Raw genomic sequence first — 17,651 nt, 5'->3', positions numbered from 1 at the left:
CCCATTGAAGTCAATTGGAGGCTTTTTTTTTTTCAGCACTGAATCTGAGGTGGATTCCACACCATATTCAGCACCATTTCCGTGTGAATGCACCCTAAGGGTAAGTTCACACGTAGTTTTTTGGTCAGGATTGTAAAAAACATATATAGTATGGGAGGAATAGAACTAAGTGATAGCATAGGGGAAAAGGACTTGGGCATAATAGTAGATCACAAATTCAACATGAGCCAACAGTGCGGTGCTGCTGCAAAAAAGGCTAATAAAATTCTGGGATGTATTAAGACAAGCATTGAATCTAGATAAAGAGAGGTCATTATTCCGCTGTACTCTTCCCTGGTCAGACCACACCTGGAATACTGTGTACAGTTCTGGGCGCCTCAATTCAAGAAAGATATCGATATATTGGAGTAAGTCCAGAGAAGAGCAACCAAAATGGTGGAAGGTCTGCAAACCATGTCCTATGAGGAGCGGCTAAAAGAACTGGGATTGTTTAGTTTGCAGAAGAGAAGGCTGAGGGGAGATTTAATAGCAGTCTACAAATATCTGAAAGGTAGTCACAGTGCAGAGGGATCTACCCTATTCTCATTAGCACAAGGAAGTACAAGAAGCAATGGGATGAAACTAAAGGGAAAGAGATACAGATTAGACATTAGGAAAAACTTTCTGACAGTGAGGGTAGTGAGAGAGTGGAATAGGCTGCCACGGGAGGTGGTGGGCGCTCCATCAATGGAAATCTTCAAGCGGAATATGGATAAACATATAGCTGGGATGATTTAGGAAAACCTGCACTCGCAGGGGGTTGGACCCGATGGCCCTTGAGGTCCCTTCCAACTCTACCAAAAAAGTAAAAAAGTAAAAGAAAAGTAAGGATTTTGAGGCTGTGTCCGCCTCAAAATCCTGACCATAATGACGGCTGCCATTGAAATCAATGGGAGCCGCTCAGGTCTTTTTTTTCCAGTAGCCGTTCCTTCCGGCTCCTGGAAAAAAGAAGCAAGGTATTCATTCTTCAGGCCGAGTCACCTCACGATTCGGCCTGAAGACACTCCCTCCTCTGGACTAGCTCCATTCATTGGGCCTAATCCGGAGTGGAGTGCGCAGCTGGATGCTGGTGCAGTACACCGGCTTTCAGTTGCGGCTACCCGGCTTTTGAATCGGAACCTTAGGCAGCCTCCGCCTCAGGTTCCGGTCCAGAAAACTCCATGTGAACTTACCCTCAGGGTCAATGCACCCAGAGTTTTTTGGCGAGGATTTTGACGCTGAATCTTCCAGCACTTGGCAGTATTACATAGCAGAGGCCCGGGATTAGCCACCAAGGTCGGAAGATACTCTGACTCCGGGGGATTAACCCCTTGGGATGCCATGATTAATAGTAATCACAGTATCTGGGTTTTTTTTCACCCAGACCCCTAAAACTTTTTTAAAAAGTTCATCAAAACAATATATGTACTCCCAAAACCAAAGTACAACTCATCACGCAAAGAATAATCCCTCCCGTAGCTATATCGAGAGGAAAAGAAAAAAGTTAAGAATTTTGGAAGGCAGGGAAGGAAAGTATGAAAAAACATAATGGAGCATTAACAACCGGGCACAAACTATCCTGCATCCTTTAAGGGTTAAAATTGTCATTTAAAAGAGAAGTAACTATCCTCTTTTTCTAGCACACGCGGTGGTATTGGAAGAAGCAACGGCTTTTAGAATTCGTATCGGCGTGATTTTTTTTTTGTTGTGGTGGTCAGTTTTGCAAAAGTGAAATCAGGAAAGTGCAGCCGTATTAGGGCTAGTTCACACGGGAACATGGAGGAGGATTTTGACAGCGGAATTCACGTCATAATCCTCCTCCATACAATGTTAGTCTATGTAGACTGCTAGCTTTTTTTTTTTTCTGCTAGCAGATTTTTCGATGCCAAAATAAGCCACATGTTATTTACGTGTGAACTAACCCTTAGTCATCACCTTTGTTACTTCAATTCTGGGCATGGCAACTGAATAGAAAAATGACAATGACCCCGTAAGTAACCAAGCTTTATATTTTTGGGTGAAAATCCTCTTTGTGTTTTTACCTTCAAAATCAGTAATTTAACCTGATTCTATGGGATGTGCGTTCACCATCTGAACTCTACACTGAGCTGTTTTGCTGAAGGCAGGGGAATTGTTCCTACAAGGAAGGTCAGTGGTTCACCCGTGAATATGGTGTCCATTAAAGCAGCACTCTACACCTACATCTCATGTAAGGAAATAATGCATTGGACGAAAAAAAAGTTAATCGCATGGCAATGAATGATGAGGACAACCGCACAGCCAGCAAAAATAAACACAAGTGAAACATTTCAATTTTTCTGTTCTGCGGAACATAACGTATAATATAATAAAGGGATTGGCAAAGTGCTAGCTGATCTACTGTCCAAATACAGCAAATACTTGAATGACAAATGATATCATAGATGGGTTATGCACGCTATTATTCCTAGCACATATATGTCAGATGATGTACTTACAGATGGGATAATGAAGTCAGGTCATTAAAGGATCCTTCAGGAACGGTAGAGATGTCATTCCCATGAAGAGTACTAAAAGGATACAAAACACAGCGACCTTAAACCCTATAAATTAGAAACGTACAGTAGAGTAGATGTCTATAGCCTTTAGCAGGTCATGCGTCACTTTCAGATATAGTAGATAGTGTTGGCCATGCAGAATATTAAAAAAGAGAAAAGGTGGTGGTGGTGGTGGTGGTGGGGGGGGGTTAGCAGAAATTGTCCTGTGTTGTGGCTTTTATGCTTTTTTGTTTCGACCCCTCCTAGTTTTCAGGATTTCACAGAAGTTTCGGGGGACAATTCAATGTACATGCTCCAGTAGCGTTAGAAGTACAAGATGCTGCCAACATAGGAGGGCTCCAGGGCTACAGTGAATGCCCAGAGCCATCCTATTCACTTCTAGGGAGAGGACCAGGAGCTGAATAGGAATGCTCTTAGGTACTGCCTACCCTCCTGATAGTACTCGTCCATAGACTAGTACTGGGGGGCATTCCACACAGCTCAGCATCATCGCTGGGTGGTAAGGAAGACCCCTGTCACAGGACAGCGTAATAGACGTTACTAGGTGGACGGGTGTTTCTGACAGACTGACAGAAACACCCTTCTGACACTCAAGAACTACGGTCACGGCACCGATAGCTCTTCACCAAGGGCACAGAACGGGATAGCCGTGAATTCAGCGCACTCTCAGCATTCTAGCGGTGTATTACACTGCATGTGCCCGAGGACGTGAAAGTTCCTCTTTAAAGGATTATCTTATCTTATCTTAGTTTCCAAGCCACTGGTTTGGGAACACGAGCCATAGGTGAAGATTTTTGCTGGTTACCCAATGACTTGAAGGTTAGACTATTCCCGATCACACCGGGCCTTAGTGTCAGCTCTATAACAATTGTTTCTGTAGCATTTAAAAATACACATTTTATATGGGTAGTGGGGCGGATTTATGTGGTTTGCCGAGGACAAACTCGACAACTATTCACTCCTGGTTTTATTGAGAGTCTGCTAGTACTTTAACTAGTGAACCCAGTAGTTTGTGTGGTTTTTATTTCTGTATAAAACAGAAGGATTGTTTGATTTGAGCTTTTCATTTTTCAATGAAGGCAAATGTAGCTGGCTCTATACGTGTACATTCGGCTTCTACTAAATAACCAAGTGGTGGCCCTCCTGTTTATAACAATCGTCAGAATCCTAATATTGGAGTATAAATTTGTACATATGTATACTGTATGACGGAAAGAGCTGGAATTGTTTTGCTGATACTCTCATTTTCCATATCCCTAGAGAGCGCAGATAATGAATAAATGACAACAACAGATTGCAGACTGTCACTCTGAAGCATTTTTCTTCCCTCTCGAGAATTGATTTTTAATAACAGTATAGATGACGTGCGGTGAGACTTGTAGCTGACACCACGCTCTTCTGGACCAGCAGGAATCTACTCATTCCTATGCATTTTAAATGTAAAGTGAAAGCACGCATTCTTATTCAGCTTCTCCCCAGCAGAATCCGACAGGGTTTTGGGATCCCAATACTGGGAGTTTGTTTGCTCAACCTCAAGGCACAGCAGTAATATGTAATAAATATTACGTGCACTCAGGTCATGGGATTTGTATTTCCATCTGACCTCAGTTCTCATCTCATTTTGAACTAATGTACCTTTAAATGGATTTACCCTAAGCAGGAAAACCTATGTCAACGCTGTAGTAGGAACAATTAAATATTTTATTTTACATGAGAGGGAAAGTTAGATAGATAGAAAACATAGACCAACATGATATTAAACAGCAAAACTGTATCAACATTTACTGTTTCAACCCAGCACAGAATCTAAGAAACAGAATATTAGGAAAGGACAACGAGTATAGCAGGGTAGTGCAAGCCTTCTTGGTCCTACACTCACACTTATACCTAAGGGGGTTTTCTTATTTGTATATACAGTATATACCATGTATGTCTGATAGCTGAATCTTCCACCACTGCGCTACCTCATCTCTGCTGTACTTTCCCCAGGTATAGGGGTCCCAGAGATGGTTTAGAGATGCACATGTAGCCTTCGGAAAGTAGCATGTGCATCTATGGATGGAGAATGGACTGGTTTACATCAGGTCTGTGTCGGATCCAGTAGGTAGCGCTGTCTCGAGAGTGTTAGCTATGTGGTCTATCAGGCTCTGCCACCTGACCTATCTTAGCTAACACACTTGGAGTCTCTGCATTTTTGACAGCGCCACCTACTGGATCCACAGCACACCAGACATCACATGTTTTAACACACTCCATTCTAGCGTCTACAATGAGACCTCCTGTTAACATGCAATGTCATGGATTACATAAAGGGCTGCCTTTACAGGGCGCACAGTGTAACATTTTGCTTGCACAGATTAAGATCTTTGTCTTGCTTGCTTGGCCTAGTTGGTTGGATCTAACTAAAATAAAATACAGTTCTAGAACTGGATCATGAAGCTGCCTGCAAACTATCTGCTCAATAAGGAGCCTACTGTTACTAAATATCACTAAACAAGCAATACTCACAGCACTCGTAGCGACTTCAAGCCATTAAATGCATGAACTGGGATGCACCTCAGACGGTTGTAGCTCAAGATCCTGCAAGAATGAATGATGTTCAAGTTTAGGTTTACCACTCCATTTGTGCAAGAAGAAAAGCTAGATTGACATACATGAATGGAGTCTATTTATTGCCCTTTACTGAAGTATACAGGATGTGAACCACTTTGCAGAATGCAATATATTGCCTTGCGAAGGTACAACCAATTCAACATCAATGCAGCGTCTTTCCATTATGTAGGATTAGGGGGCAACTACTAGGTTAGCAGTATAAGCCTTGCATGAGGATCTAAACACTCAGACAGGAATGCTGATACACGTTGTCATACTATTCGGCAGATTTACATCCAACAATTAGCCATTTTACTCACTATATACAACGGACATGAATTCATGTATATACATCAGGTTAACAAGTATAAACATGGTATATCGCAATACTCACAGTGTAGATAAATGGGTCATGTTGCTGAAGGTGTAGTTGGACAGAACGCTGATGCTGTTGTTGCTTAAATCTCTAAGTCATAGAAATATGATATGATTAGTCATGTATATATGATGTATGTGACCAGTCTAATAAAACAGACTATTCCAGATAAAGAATTTCTAAAGAATTTTTATTTTTTTTGATAATTGCATAATAATTCAGACAAACTCCTCTAAAAGCAATCCCTCTAGGAGCGAAAATCCATACATATAGATTCAGTAACCCATTATATAGAAATCATGCAGCCCTGACACTCCCCTGCACGGTGACGCCTCTCCCTGCAATATTATTTGTTCTCGGACAACCATTGGAAGTTCAAAAGCTTTTAACTTGAGACCATAACTCTATGGAAAGCTGGTCATTTCTTCTAAAGTCCCAAAATATCACTCCAAATTATCAAAAAAATTAAATCGGAGCAGCACTCTTCTCGTATTAATAAGAGCAGCTTATCCAGACGTGACAAAAGAGGAGCCCATGTAGTATTATACTGTACTGTAGGGGGGCGCTACTAGGCAGCCAAATAGTGCATGCACTTAATATACGGGTTAACCAGTAAAATGCAGATTGGCTCCATCCTCCAATCAATGTTGCCGATCTGGACTGTATGTAGCAATGTCTGTTAAATGTGATTGTCATTATATGATAAAATATTGTAACCTAATGCCATTGTAAGCACGAGTCCATTGTTACGCAAATGTTCCGCTATGTAAGCAACATATAGAATAATCTTTACGCAAAACTATACCTACTTATTAAAGGTTTAGTTATTGTTACAAGGTTGCACTAAATGCTGCTGTATGAAAGCATAGGATACTTAGGCCTGGTTCACATCTGCATTCGGTATTTCGTTCGTGAAGTCCGCTTGGAATACCCAACGCATTGACAAGCGGTGAGCAATGAAAGCACATGGACCCCATAGAATATAATGGGGTCTGTATGTTTTCTGCACGGTATCTGCAAGGAACATGCAGAGAGTAAAGTACTTCATGAACTACTTTCCTCTCCACATGACTCGTGCGGACACCACGCGGAATACACACGGACCCCATTATAGTCTATGGGACTATATGGGTCTAAGTTCAGTATTCTGTTCAGGGGGACCCCAAGCAAACTCCCCGAACAGAATACCGAACGCAGATGTGAACCAGGCCTAAGAGGAGCTGTGTTAGCATGGGATGAAGATATAATACTTACATCAGTGTTAGATGCTTGAAACTAGAGATCTCTTTTGGCACTGCTGTTAGATGGTTTCGTTCCAAATATCTAAAAAAAAATTAATTTAACGTGAGGCTGTGTTATACAATAGAATGGGTATGAATGGAAAGAAACCTAAGAGAAAGTCATGGTAAAAACTGAAAAAAGGATAGTTTCTGTATTACAGAATTGCTGTAATGGTTGGCATTGCTTCCTGAACCCAGGGCAGGGAAAGAATGGCTAGCTAATAATTACAGCTCCATCAATGGGAGAGGGCGCGCGCTCCGTGTCCTTCACTGCTCAAAATGTTTTGCTTTTGGCCAATTCAAGCAGCAAGGGGATAATGGTTTTGACATGGTGCCGGGACTGTAATTTTTGTTTTGGCACTAAAAATTTTTGGACATCTTATATTCACATATTCAAAGCTGAACCAATATACTGCGGTTATAAACAGGCTTCTTTGCAGCTAAATTAAATGAAGAGTTCAGGTTCCTTCCCTTATGTCTAATGCCTGAAGAAGCTTGGAGGTGGAAAACATGCTTTATAGGAGTCTTACTGCAGTAACCATAATTCTTGTGTTATAAAAAAGTGTTGTGAATTCTAGATATATACATATATAGAGATAGATATAGATAGATAGACAGATAGATATGAGATAGATAGATAGATAGATAGATAGATAGATAGATAGATAGGAGATAGATAATAGATAGATATGAGATAGATAGATAGATAGATAGATAATAGATAGATATATAGATAGATAGATAGATAGATAGATAGATAGATAGATAGATAGATAGATATGAGATAGATAGACAAACAGACCTCCAGGCCCCACATACAGTAAGTATAAGTGAAAGTAGTAAATGTTCTGCACATTTTTCATCTCAGTGACAGTCACATATAAAAGAAACATATACAAATGACACCATCTTATATGGATCAAATGCCTAATACTAAAATCATGTCGATATATCAGAATTGACATCCTAATATTTTCTCTTACCCCCAGTGCCACTTTCTGCACCTCTATCATTCTTACATCAGATAATACTCTGAATGAATGATCGCCTTCTAGTCACATAAGGGTCACACTAACTAACCAACCTTTAACAACAGCTACGGGCCATAGAATTTCACATCTGGCATTTTATTTTCCTGTTTTATGAATTAAATCAAAGTTACAACACTCAACTGTTTTTCCTTTTACTTCTTGCAGGATCTTTTTATTACAAAGGGGGAAGTGAAAAATAAAATGACCTTGTAAAATAATAACTAAATGATTAAAAAATAAAAACTTGGCTGAATTCTGACCATCAGTGTGTATTAGAGGGAGTCTGTCGGATGAATTAGGCCTAATAAACCAATTACAGCACCTGGTGGGAGACTTAGAGACCTATAGAAACAGACCTATACAGCCTTTGATAGAGTTTTCCAAGAAGAAGAGTGAATTGGGCATTCCTGTATGTAGTATAATTCGGGGTGCATGTGGAGAAGTCCCACCAAAGTGCAATTATGAAAAAACATTCCCAGCCCTCCCAATATGCTCGGGAATTCATATAAAGTTTATCAGTAATCAGACATTGATGTTATGGTATTGGAAGAGTTAGGCTATGCTCACATCTACGTTGGATTCCTTGTTTGGAGATGGCGTGCTTCGAAAATCAGCAAATAAAAAAGTGCAACTTTTTTGTCCAGTGGTTTCAGTTTATAAGAATAGATACTTGATGGATCCCATTATGGGTGTCTATCGGGTACCACTGGTGTCTACTGTTTTAGCGTTCCGTGTGTCTATTGTTCTGGTCCTCCAATGGACCAAAACAGACAGAGCAATGCAAATATGAACATATCAATAGGGATAAATTGCATTTGAATAGTAAGATAGCACAAAAACTACAGTGAATGATTCGGGCAATCCCTGACCTTTAGCATCGGTAAGCATCCATCGAGCATCAAAGTGTTGTGCAGGATTAGAAAACATGAAATTACAGCATTGCCATATGACTAATGGACTGAGAAACAAAAATCAGTCATGTTTCTAACCCTGCACATCCCCTTTAAGAAAGCCTGTTGACAAATGAGCGCTTGCAAGTCCATTTGCATACTGGAGAAAGTGCATAAATTAGCTCTGAAAAATGAGTGGAGATGAGCTAACTAGCTGTGTGCCCAGAACTCTGTATTTTCAATAGGGTAAAAAGGACACATAAGAGGACCTTTCATGTCCTCGGGCACATGCAGTTTTATATACTGCTAGAAAGCCGACAGTGCACTGTTGGCTTTCCTGTTATGTGTCCCGGGGCAAGAGCTATTGGTGCCGTTACCAATATCTCTTCACTGTCAGAAGGGCGTTCCTGACTGTCTAGCTGGGCTGTGAGGAGCGCCCCTCCCCCCAGTCATGATGCTGAGCTGTGACGAGGAGTGTGTGTTCCTCACAGCACAGCATCATGGCTGGGCGGTAAGGAATGCCCCCTCTGACAGTACAGGGCTATAGACACTACTGTCAGGAGCGGCATTCCTCACAGCCCAGCTAGACTGTCAATATCGCCCTTCTGACAGTACATAAAACTGTGTCCAAGGACATGAAAGCCCCTCTTTAAAGTCAATGAAGGGAAAGGAAATCGGACCCCTGACAAGAATAAACTAAGAGGGAACCAAAAGTAGATCTCATATCTATTAGACATTTATGGCTTTTCCCATGGATAGGTGATACATGTCTAAAATGAGATTATCCTTTAATATATTTTTTAAACTTTTCCTATATCTCGATATTCTTTTTATTCCAAATAGATTTCTGTTCGGGGTCAGTTCTTCATTTTGAACACATCATTATAGGAGTTGAATTCTGCTTTTCTGTTGCTACAAAATACACTAAATCCGCTGCTTCGCATAACAGCAAAGTAGGAATCCTCCCCCATTCTAAAAATAAAGGCGCTGCAAATCTGGATGAGAACGGAGTCCTCTAAAAGATTTAAAACACAATAGATATAGTTATGTCTGAGTTCACACTACAGTTGTGGCTTCTATTTATAACAGAACGTCCTGCCGAATCAGTCTTACAAGTAATACCACTGGGGCCCAACAGACCTCAATGACTTATACTGGGGGCCACTGGGTTACGTTATGGTCCAGTTATTTTGATGGGAAGAATAGAATTGTCTGCAGCCGAGACTGCTGACTAAGGGTTCGCTGAAGACCCTGACGGCAATGTAAACAGAACATTGTGTGCTCCGTTCCTTTTGTGATTAGTTTTTATGCCATACTAAGGCCAGGTTACTTGGTATACTGTTGAGCATGATTTCTTTTGTTTTTGTGTGTAACCAATTTTACAGCTATATGTAAAGTATGCACATGATTGGCCCTTGCTTTTAACATCATAATTTGTTATTCATTGCTGACTTCTTTGTACTTGTGTGTGTAGGTACGTTTATACTCTTTTTTTTTTTTTTCCTCGTCTCGTGAATGTTGTTTAATGGAAATGGAAAAGACTAATCAAAATACAGTTAAATAATTGGCTCTTAAAAAAGCCTAAACTATATTAACGTACTGAAAAGTAGAACATTTCTACATGACCAAGTGGGCACCTGATGTGGGGCCAATGACATGATCCGAGTGCATTCCTTGTTGCATTCAACCCTCATAGGCTTCCAATCCGTTCCGATGCTCTATGGCATCACAATGGATTCAAAGCTGCTATGGACATAAATGCATCAGTCCAGGGGCCACACGGTGGCTCAGTGGTTAGCACTGCAGCCTTGCAGCACTGGAGTCCTAGGTTCAAATCCTGCCAAGGGCAAAAAAAACATCTGCAAGGAGTTTGTATGTTCTCCCCGTGTTTGCGTGGATTTCCATCCCATATTCCAAAGACATACTGATAGGGACAAATGTATATTGTTATCTAAAAAAAGCATCAGTCCAATGTCACTTCAAGTATTGCAATGCATTCCACTGCACACTCAGCCCTACATTGGATGTACGCTACACATTGGATGTACGCTACACATTGGATGTACACTACACCTTGGATGTACGCTACACCTTGGATGTACGCTACACATTGGATGTACACTACATGTTGGATGCACACTATATCTTGGATGTACACTACACATTGGATGTACGCTACACATTGGATGTACACTACATGTTGGATGCACACTATACCTTGGATGTACACTACATGTTGGATGCACACTATATCTTGGATGTACACTACACATTGGATGTACGCTACACATTGGATGTACACTACATGTTGGATGCACACTATACCTTGGATGTACACTACACCTTATCGTGCACATAACATCTAAGGGTCTATGCAGAAGTCAGTGTTCAGTCCAAAAAAATCTTCTTCCACAAGAGGCCATATTTCTGGGATGGACTACGGCTCATCTGAAATGAACTTTATGATGTTTATGATGCTGTAATTTCCCAAAAACTACTGCCCCTACTAAAACGATGCTTTGATTATGGGACAAAACATCACTATGATCCTATGAGTTCAGTGCCGACAAGGAAATGCCAATGTCATGTAGACCCTCTTTCTCAGAAGGAACGCAGCCCTAAGACCTTCAAGGATTGCACAACAGAAATTTTAGGGCAGAACTGCTTGAAATATAGACAGTATTACTAGTAGAAAGAAAACTAAAATGCAATTTGAGTGGATTATTTTCCTACTAAGAAGAATTTTGTCAAGATAGAATTAGAAAATACTTTTGCAGATTAGTTTTGCCCTTGTATACTGGATTTAATTGAATTTAAGGCTACAGCTCAGCATGGTGCTGATCTGGTGGTCACTGGTAAATCTGATCTTGCTAGTTGTAAAGAATCCAGGACACATTTTTATTCTTCAACCCATTATTATTTTCTAACATAAGAATACAAATGTGGAGTGAACTAAAATCTAATTAAACCTGCAAGATTATTCCTATTTGCTTATTCAAGAAAATGAAAGATACTGATCTAACTGAATGGCTTCAAACAAGAGAACCTCTGGATAGCATTAGTGGTGAATCCCATGGGACGAGAAGCAAGAAGGTAAACTTTATATTCATATATTCACTGAGGTGAAGACTCTGCAGGAAATTGGAAAATCTATTTTGCTGCTGTTAGAAAGCATGTGATCTTCATTTCCCTGTGTGCACACAACCCTGCACTAGATCTGCTAGGATTTTAAGCAACAATTTTTACCAGGACATTTTAAATGTAGGGTAAAAGTCTCGTCCCAAGAAATCCCTGATAGCATCAATTATGGAATGGAGCAAACAGTTTTGCAAAAACTGAGACTATGTAGCTATGACTATTCCACTAAGAGTTTAAACATGCTGCATATTACCTGCAAAGTAGATAGGATTGTGGCTAATCCCATCCACACACTGCAGAAAAAAAGCTGCGTCTTCAAAATGCGATTATACCTATGGAACGCCGTAGAGGTATAATAGGGACAGAAAGTCCGCAGCGGGAAAAAAACATGATTTGCCTGCGGCTCGCTGCGTGGGGCCTTAGCATAGAGAAATTTTCTAGCTTAAAGATATTGATGACCTGTCATAAGGATTAGGTCATCAATATCAGATTGGGATTGCCAGATGTCAAACCCACACCACTGGTCTGAGAAGATGTTTTACAGAGAATGGAGCAGGAAGCAGACAGCTCTGTTTTCTTTCTTTTTTTTTTAAATTGAATATTGCATTTCCCCCTATCAGTATGTTTTTGGAGTATGGGAGGAAATCCATGCAAGCACAGTGAGAACATACAAACTACTTATAGATGTTGTCCTTGGCAGGATTCGAACCCAGGACTCCAGCATTGCAAGGCTGCAGTGCTAACCACTGAGCCACCGTATTGCCCTGCTCTGTTTTATGTAGTGGCCAAACCATATTACTACAAATCAGCTCCCATTTACATGAATGGGAGCTAAACACTGGTAACCTGGTTTGACCACTACGCAGAAAACTGAGTTGTCTGCTTCCTGCTCCATTCTCTGGGTATTAGCTGCTCAAAATAGCTGATTGTGAGGGTGCTGGGTTATAAAAAAAACTAAACTTTTTTTTATTGCCACACATCCTATGTTCACAAAGAAAATCCTATTTGTATTTGTTCCATGGAGTCTGTGACAGATATCGTTTAATGGGGCCAATCAGGTTTCTTTTTTAACCTGTTGTGGCTTCAGGACTGCAGTTGGCCCCAAAACTATGCAATGGGGGTCTGTAAGGTTTTTGGTATTAAAAAAAACACCTCTCATTGACTGAGAACAAGGAGAGACAGGTTTGTAGAATTTTTCCATATTGATTCTGACACTTCTGTGTCAAACTCAGTGTGAACATACCCTTCGGAATGCAATTGATAATACAATACTAAAACATACAAAAAAATATCCATATTCAGGAAAAGCATAGGAAAAAGTATAGGAAAGAGTATAGGAAAATTTCCGATGCAAGTCTGACTGGTGCTGTTTCCCTTTATATGTGCTATGATTAAGGATATGCAGAGGTAAATTGACCTGTATAAACAAGTTCCACCAAATGAGTGTTTTCCAGCCTGTTATCTGCTGAATGCTGAAGACTTCCCATGCAAGGAAATTGCATTTGACATTTGATTACTGTGTGCAATTTATATAATGATCTGTTTCCACATCATACTCTGTTATTACAAATACTCTGAAAATGCAATTTAAAAATAAAACCTTTGTAACTTCAAGCTTTACACAAAAAACCTCATGAATCTTCCTAACCATTAATATTTTGCCAAAAAGAATAAAGTACATTCAGTATTATCCGCAAGTCTCATGTATACCGAATGTCTAACGACAGTGCCATAGCAAACTAAAAAAAAATGAAATCAATAAACACACAAGAAAACCCGCACAAAAAAGGTTTGTACTGCAGGTCACTCACATAATGCAAGTTGGTACTAGGGTTGAGCTGATCTTGAGATTTCAGGATCGATTTCAAAATCCGATTTCCGATCATTTTCCAGCCGATCCCGATTGTAAAATTTGCTCGATCGCCGATCGGGATCCGATCCCAATCCTCAACCCTAGTCAATGCTTCTCTATGGGAAAAGTCACTTGAGGGTTGAGCCGATTTTGAAAAAACCTCTGACTTCGATCCCGCTGGAAAAGATCGGGTCGGAATTCCGATCGCGATCGTGAAATTTACTCGATCGCCGATCGGAATCCGATCTTTTCTGATCCTGATTGCTCAACCCTAGTTGGTACCCAAAATAATGTATGAAAATTTACCATAGATAATAGAGAACACCAATAAGTGTATTTCAGGGTGACACTATATTACTAAAAAAAATTTTTTTTACTAGATTTTCAAACTATAAAACAAAAATTAGCCTAACGAGCAGAAAAAGGCATTCCTCTCTGATAAAATATATGACAATGTTTTTTTTTTTTTTTATTGTCTGTACTATTCATGTATGCTAAGTTTGTTGAAAAGACAATGCCTACTTAGTATATACTTAATCCTTCTCAGTGTGTCTTAACGTCATGAGTTGGTGGTCTTCATAAAACCTTAAATGAATACTTACTGATTTTCTCATACTTACAGCTCAGTAACATCTTTTGGGATGTTCTTAGGAAGGGTTCGCAATCCTTTGTTACCACATCGAACCACAGAGTCCAAACAAGTGCACTGTTCTGGGCAGCGTAGTGTAGGAAGACAGCTGCTTTCCTCATTTCCTGGGGGCGAATATAACAATACATCTTATTAGACTTGTACTTGTATTAGACTTATTAGACATCTCATTTAGACTTGTAGTTTTATATTTCATGATAACTAAAGGGCTACTTAAGATTATTACAATGCCTCCCAAAAGGGACCCAGGTGTCTAAACACTTGTGTAGTCAGCAGATACAACTGCTGCCACTATGGGAAGGTATAGGGGCTTAGGGGACAGCAGTTGGGGAGACGTGTTTCTCCTGATCGCTGTTTATGTCCATTCTTTGTGGGGGATCGCAAACATTACACTGTGATGGGGAAACCAGTAGTTCTTGATAACACATGGTTGCAAATATTTGGCATTATAATGTGTGGGGTGCATGAATATCCCATTGGAAGAAATGCACCCTACTGTCACAGACATCTTATCACCAACAGTTGAAGTTTGGCACAACCAAAGGTAACACCAGTTGCTCAGTTGTAGGAAACTAGATCAACATCAGCTGTCCTCCATGACAGGTAAAAATCAGCTGACTCATAGTGGTAACAGAGGCCCTGTTGTCCAGTTCTCACAGGGGTTTGCACCTACACCAATGGTTTTTCCGACTATCCTTCATCAGACCAGTAGCAAAAGAGGGCTGAATGCAATGGAAAAAAAGGGGAAAATCTCCCTTTTATACAAGAGTGTGCCCAGTGTGAGAACAAGGTACCAGGCACAAGAAGACAGTATATCATGCTCGGCCTAATAAGCGCCATCTTGGAGAATCACTATCAGAATCAGAAAATACCAGATGAAGGTAGACACAATGACTATAGTGCAAGTCATATAGTGCAATACATCTTAAAATTATATACAGCAATAAACAGCATCATAATAGGACAATCTTGGGTAAGGAGCTAAGAATGTCACCCACCTTAGACTATTAGATTGAAATTGATGACTTCTACCGCCTTATAACCACATACTGAACCACAAAAATGTAGATTTGTATATTTTCCCATTGTAGTACACAAATATATATGTTCTACAGTTTCCCAGTATAAGAAACACTAAATGATACCTGTAAAAACTCATCCTGCAAAAAACAAGCCCTCAATCCCTATTCATATGTTATTCAAAGATTTGGCTCTTGGAAGGCAACAAGAAATGAAACAGTCGTTTGATTAAGTGATTGGTTAGCAGAATTAAGTAAGACAAAGTAAGCCAGAGCTTCCACTCTGACACTGCGGGTAGTACTAGTAACCATGACATTAGCCCTGAAAGCCAAATAACAGAGCCATTGAGCTACACCAGGACACCACATATGTTTGAACTGTGAAGACACATTGAAAAAATTATAGTGTGAAATGTTGTTAGGATTCCTTAGATGTATATCATATGTTTCCCTTACACAGTGATAGAATTCAGATTTTTGTAAAATGATCTGATGGACTGTTTTTTAGTACATTTTGAACATTTAAGGTCACCTCTGTTGTGCTTTACATTGACTACTCTTGTCCTGGCGAGCTCCGTCAAAGCATTTCGGTTTCCCACTTACATAACCTGATTCACTTCCTTTTGTTCATTTTATGTTCTGAACACATGGTAGCAATTTGTTTTGTGTCAAAGGACAGAAGCATCTCGGTATAACTACACATTCTCTGGACTTTTTCTATTGAAGTGAGCTAAACTGATGTTGAAAATGGTACCATGGGCACATCTAAGAGCCCCTGTTCAGTATCTGCTTACCTGACAAGAGGCTACTAAATAGAAGCAAATAGGTGTATTCATTTCTAAGCTTCAATATTATGTAATCTATATACACTTCAAAACATGTATTTTTATATACTATTTAGAGATGAGCGAGTAGTATTCAATCGAATACCTCACTCCTATAGGAATGCGTGTAAGCGGCCGAACGACAAGGGGTTAAGCACAGTGAATATTTGATGTGCTTAACCCCTCAGTGTTCGGCCGCTTACACGTATTCCTATGGGAGCGAGGTATTCGATCGAATACTACTCGCTCATCTCTAATACTAATATCTTCATTTCGTCTGTGCTGTGCCTTCCACTTTATGAGGGTATTTGCCAGTGGCGTAACTAAAATCTTGTGGGCCCGGTGCAATCTTTTGTCCGGGGCCTCCTACCTCATCCCTACAGAGAATTCTTGATAGTGATGGTTACGGGTGCTAAGGAGTTTAATCACCCTTAGTATGGTTAGGGTAATCTGTGAGTCTCCTTGGCCAGATGGAAGATGCAATTTCACTACTGATGCCAGTGCTTATGGGCCCCCTAAGGCTCCTGGGCGACTGCACCCTCTGCAATCCCTCAAGTTACACCCCATGTATTTGCATTCCTCTGGATCTGAATTGCAGGAGAATAGACTGAAGTGTTTGGATTTTTGTTTTTTTTAATCCTATGGCTAGCATTAAATATGCAGAATTTATTCTACTTTTCTGCTCTATCATAGGAAGAGATGATGGGTCCATTCTTTGGCACCAATGGAGACCAATGGATCCACTGATATGGGATTATTACATTATTTTATTATACATTATTACATTATACATTATGGTAGCTGTCATTTTCCACTCCAAAAAGAGTAGCTTGCAGCAATTTTTCATCTTGGACTTTCGATGGACCTTTGATGCTGATGTGAACATAGCTTAATAAAGGGTATTTTGGTCAAAAGCATTTATCACCTACCCAGTCTCCAAAACTTAATAACAGGCATATTTGGAAACTTTAGAATCCCCCTATATGCTGAGTTCACACATAGTTTTTTGGTCCGGATTTTGACACGGGTAGCCGCATCAGAAAATCCGCCTGCCGCAGCTAGCCATGATTGTCACGGCTTCCGACAATCGCGGCTTTCCACTCCGGATTAGGCCCAAAAGAATGGGCCTAATCCAGAGGGATTGTCTGGACGCGGATGCCACAGTGGTTTCCGCTGCGGAATCCACCTCAAGATAGGGCTGGTCACTTCTTTTTTACACGAGCGGTAAAATACCACTTATGGAAAAAGGAAATGATCGTCTCCCATTGAATTCAATGAAAGGCGTTTTTTTGACGCGGATTCAGTGTCAAAAAACTCTGTGTGAACCCGGCATAGGAAGGTACTGGGATTAGGTTTATAACCAATTTACTGCTGACAGACTTGCTTAAGATATATGATTATAGTGAATGCACTAGGAGTAGTGTATTGTACTCCACATTATGGTA

General features: G+C 40.2%; 1 protein-coding gene across 1 annotated transcript in view; it reads right to left on the bottom strand.

Annotated features, from left to right (window-relative positions):
* SLIT3 (slit guidance ligand 3) overlaps positions 1–17,651 on the bottom strand; it is a 394,890-nt gene that overhangs the window by 48,531 nt on the left and 328,708 nt on the right. The window contains 5 exon segments of the mRNA XM_075274737.1: positions 2,496–2,567; positions 5,064–5,135; positions 5,542–5,613; positions 6,778–6,846; positions 14,335–14,467. Of these exon segments, the coding sequence (XP_075130838.1) occupies positions 2,496–2,567; positions 5,064–5,135; positions 5,542–5,613; positions 6,778–6,846; positions 14,335–14,467 (418 nt within the window).

The sequence above is a fragment of the Leptodactylus fuscus genome, chromosome 5, assembly GCF_031893055.1.
Source record: "Leptodactylus fuscus isolate aLepFus1 chromosome 5, aLepFus1.hap2, whole genome shotgun sequence".
Taxonomy (NCBI): Eukaryota; Metazoa; Chordata; class Amphibia; order Anura; family Leptodactylidae; genus Leptodactylus; species Leptodactylus fuscus.
The sequence above is the reverse complement of the archived record's forward strand: the minus strand, read 5'-3'. Positions and strand labels throughout refer to the sequence as shown.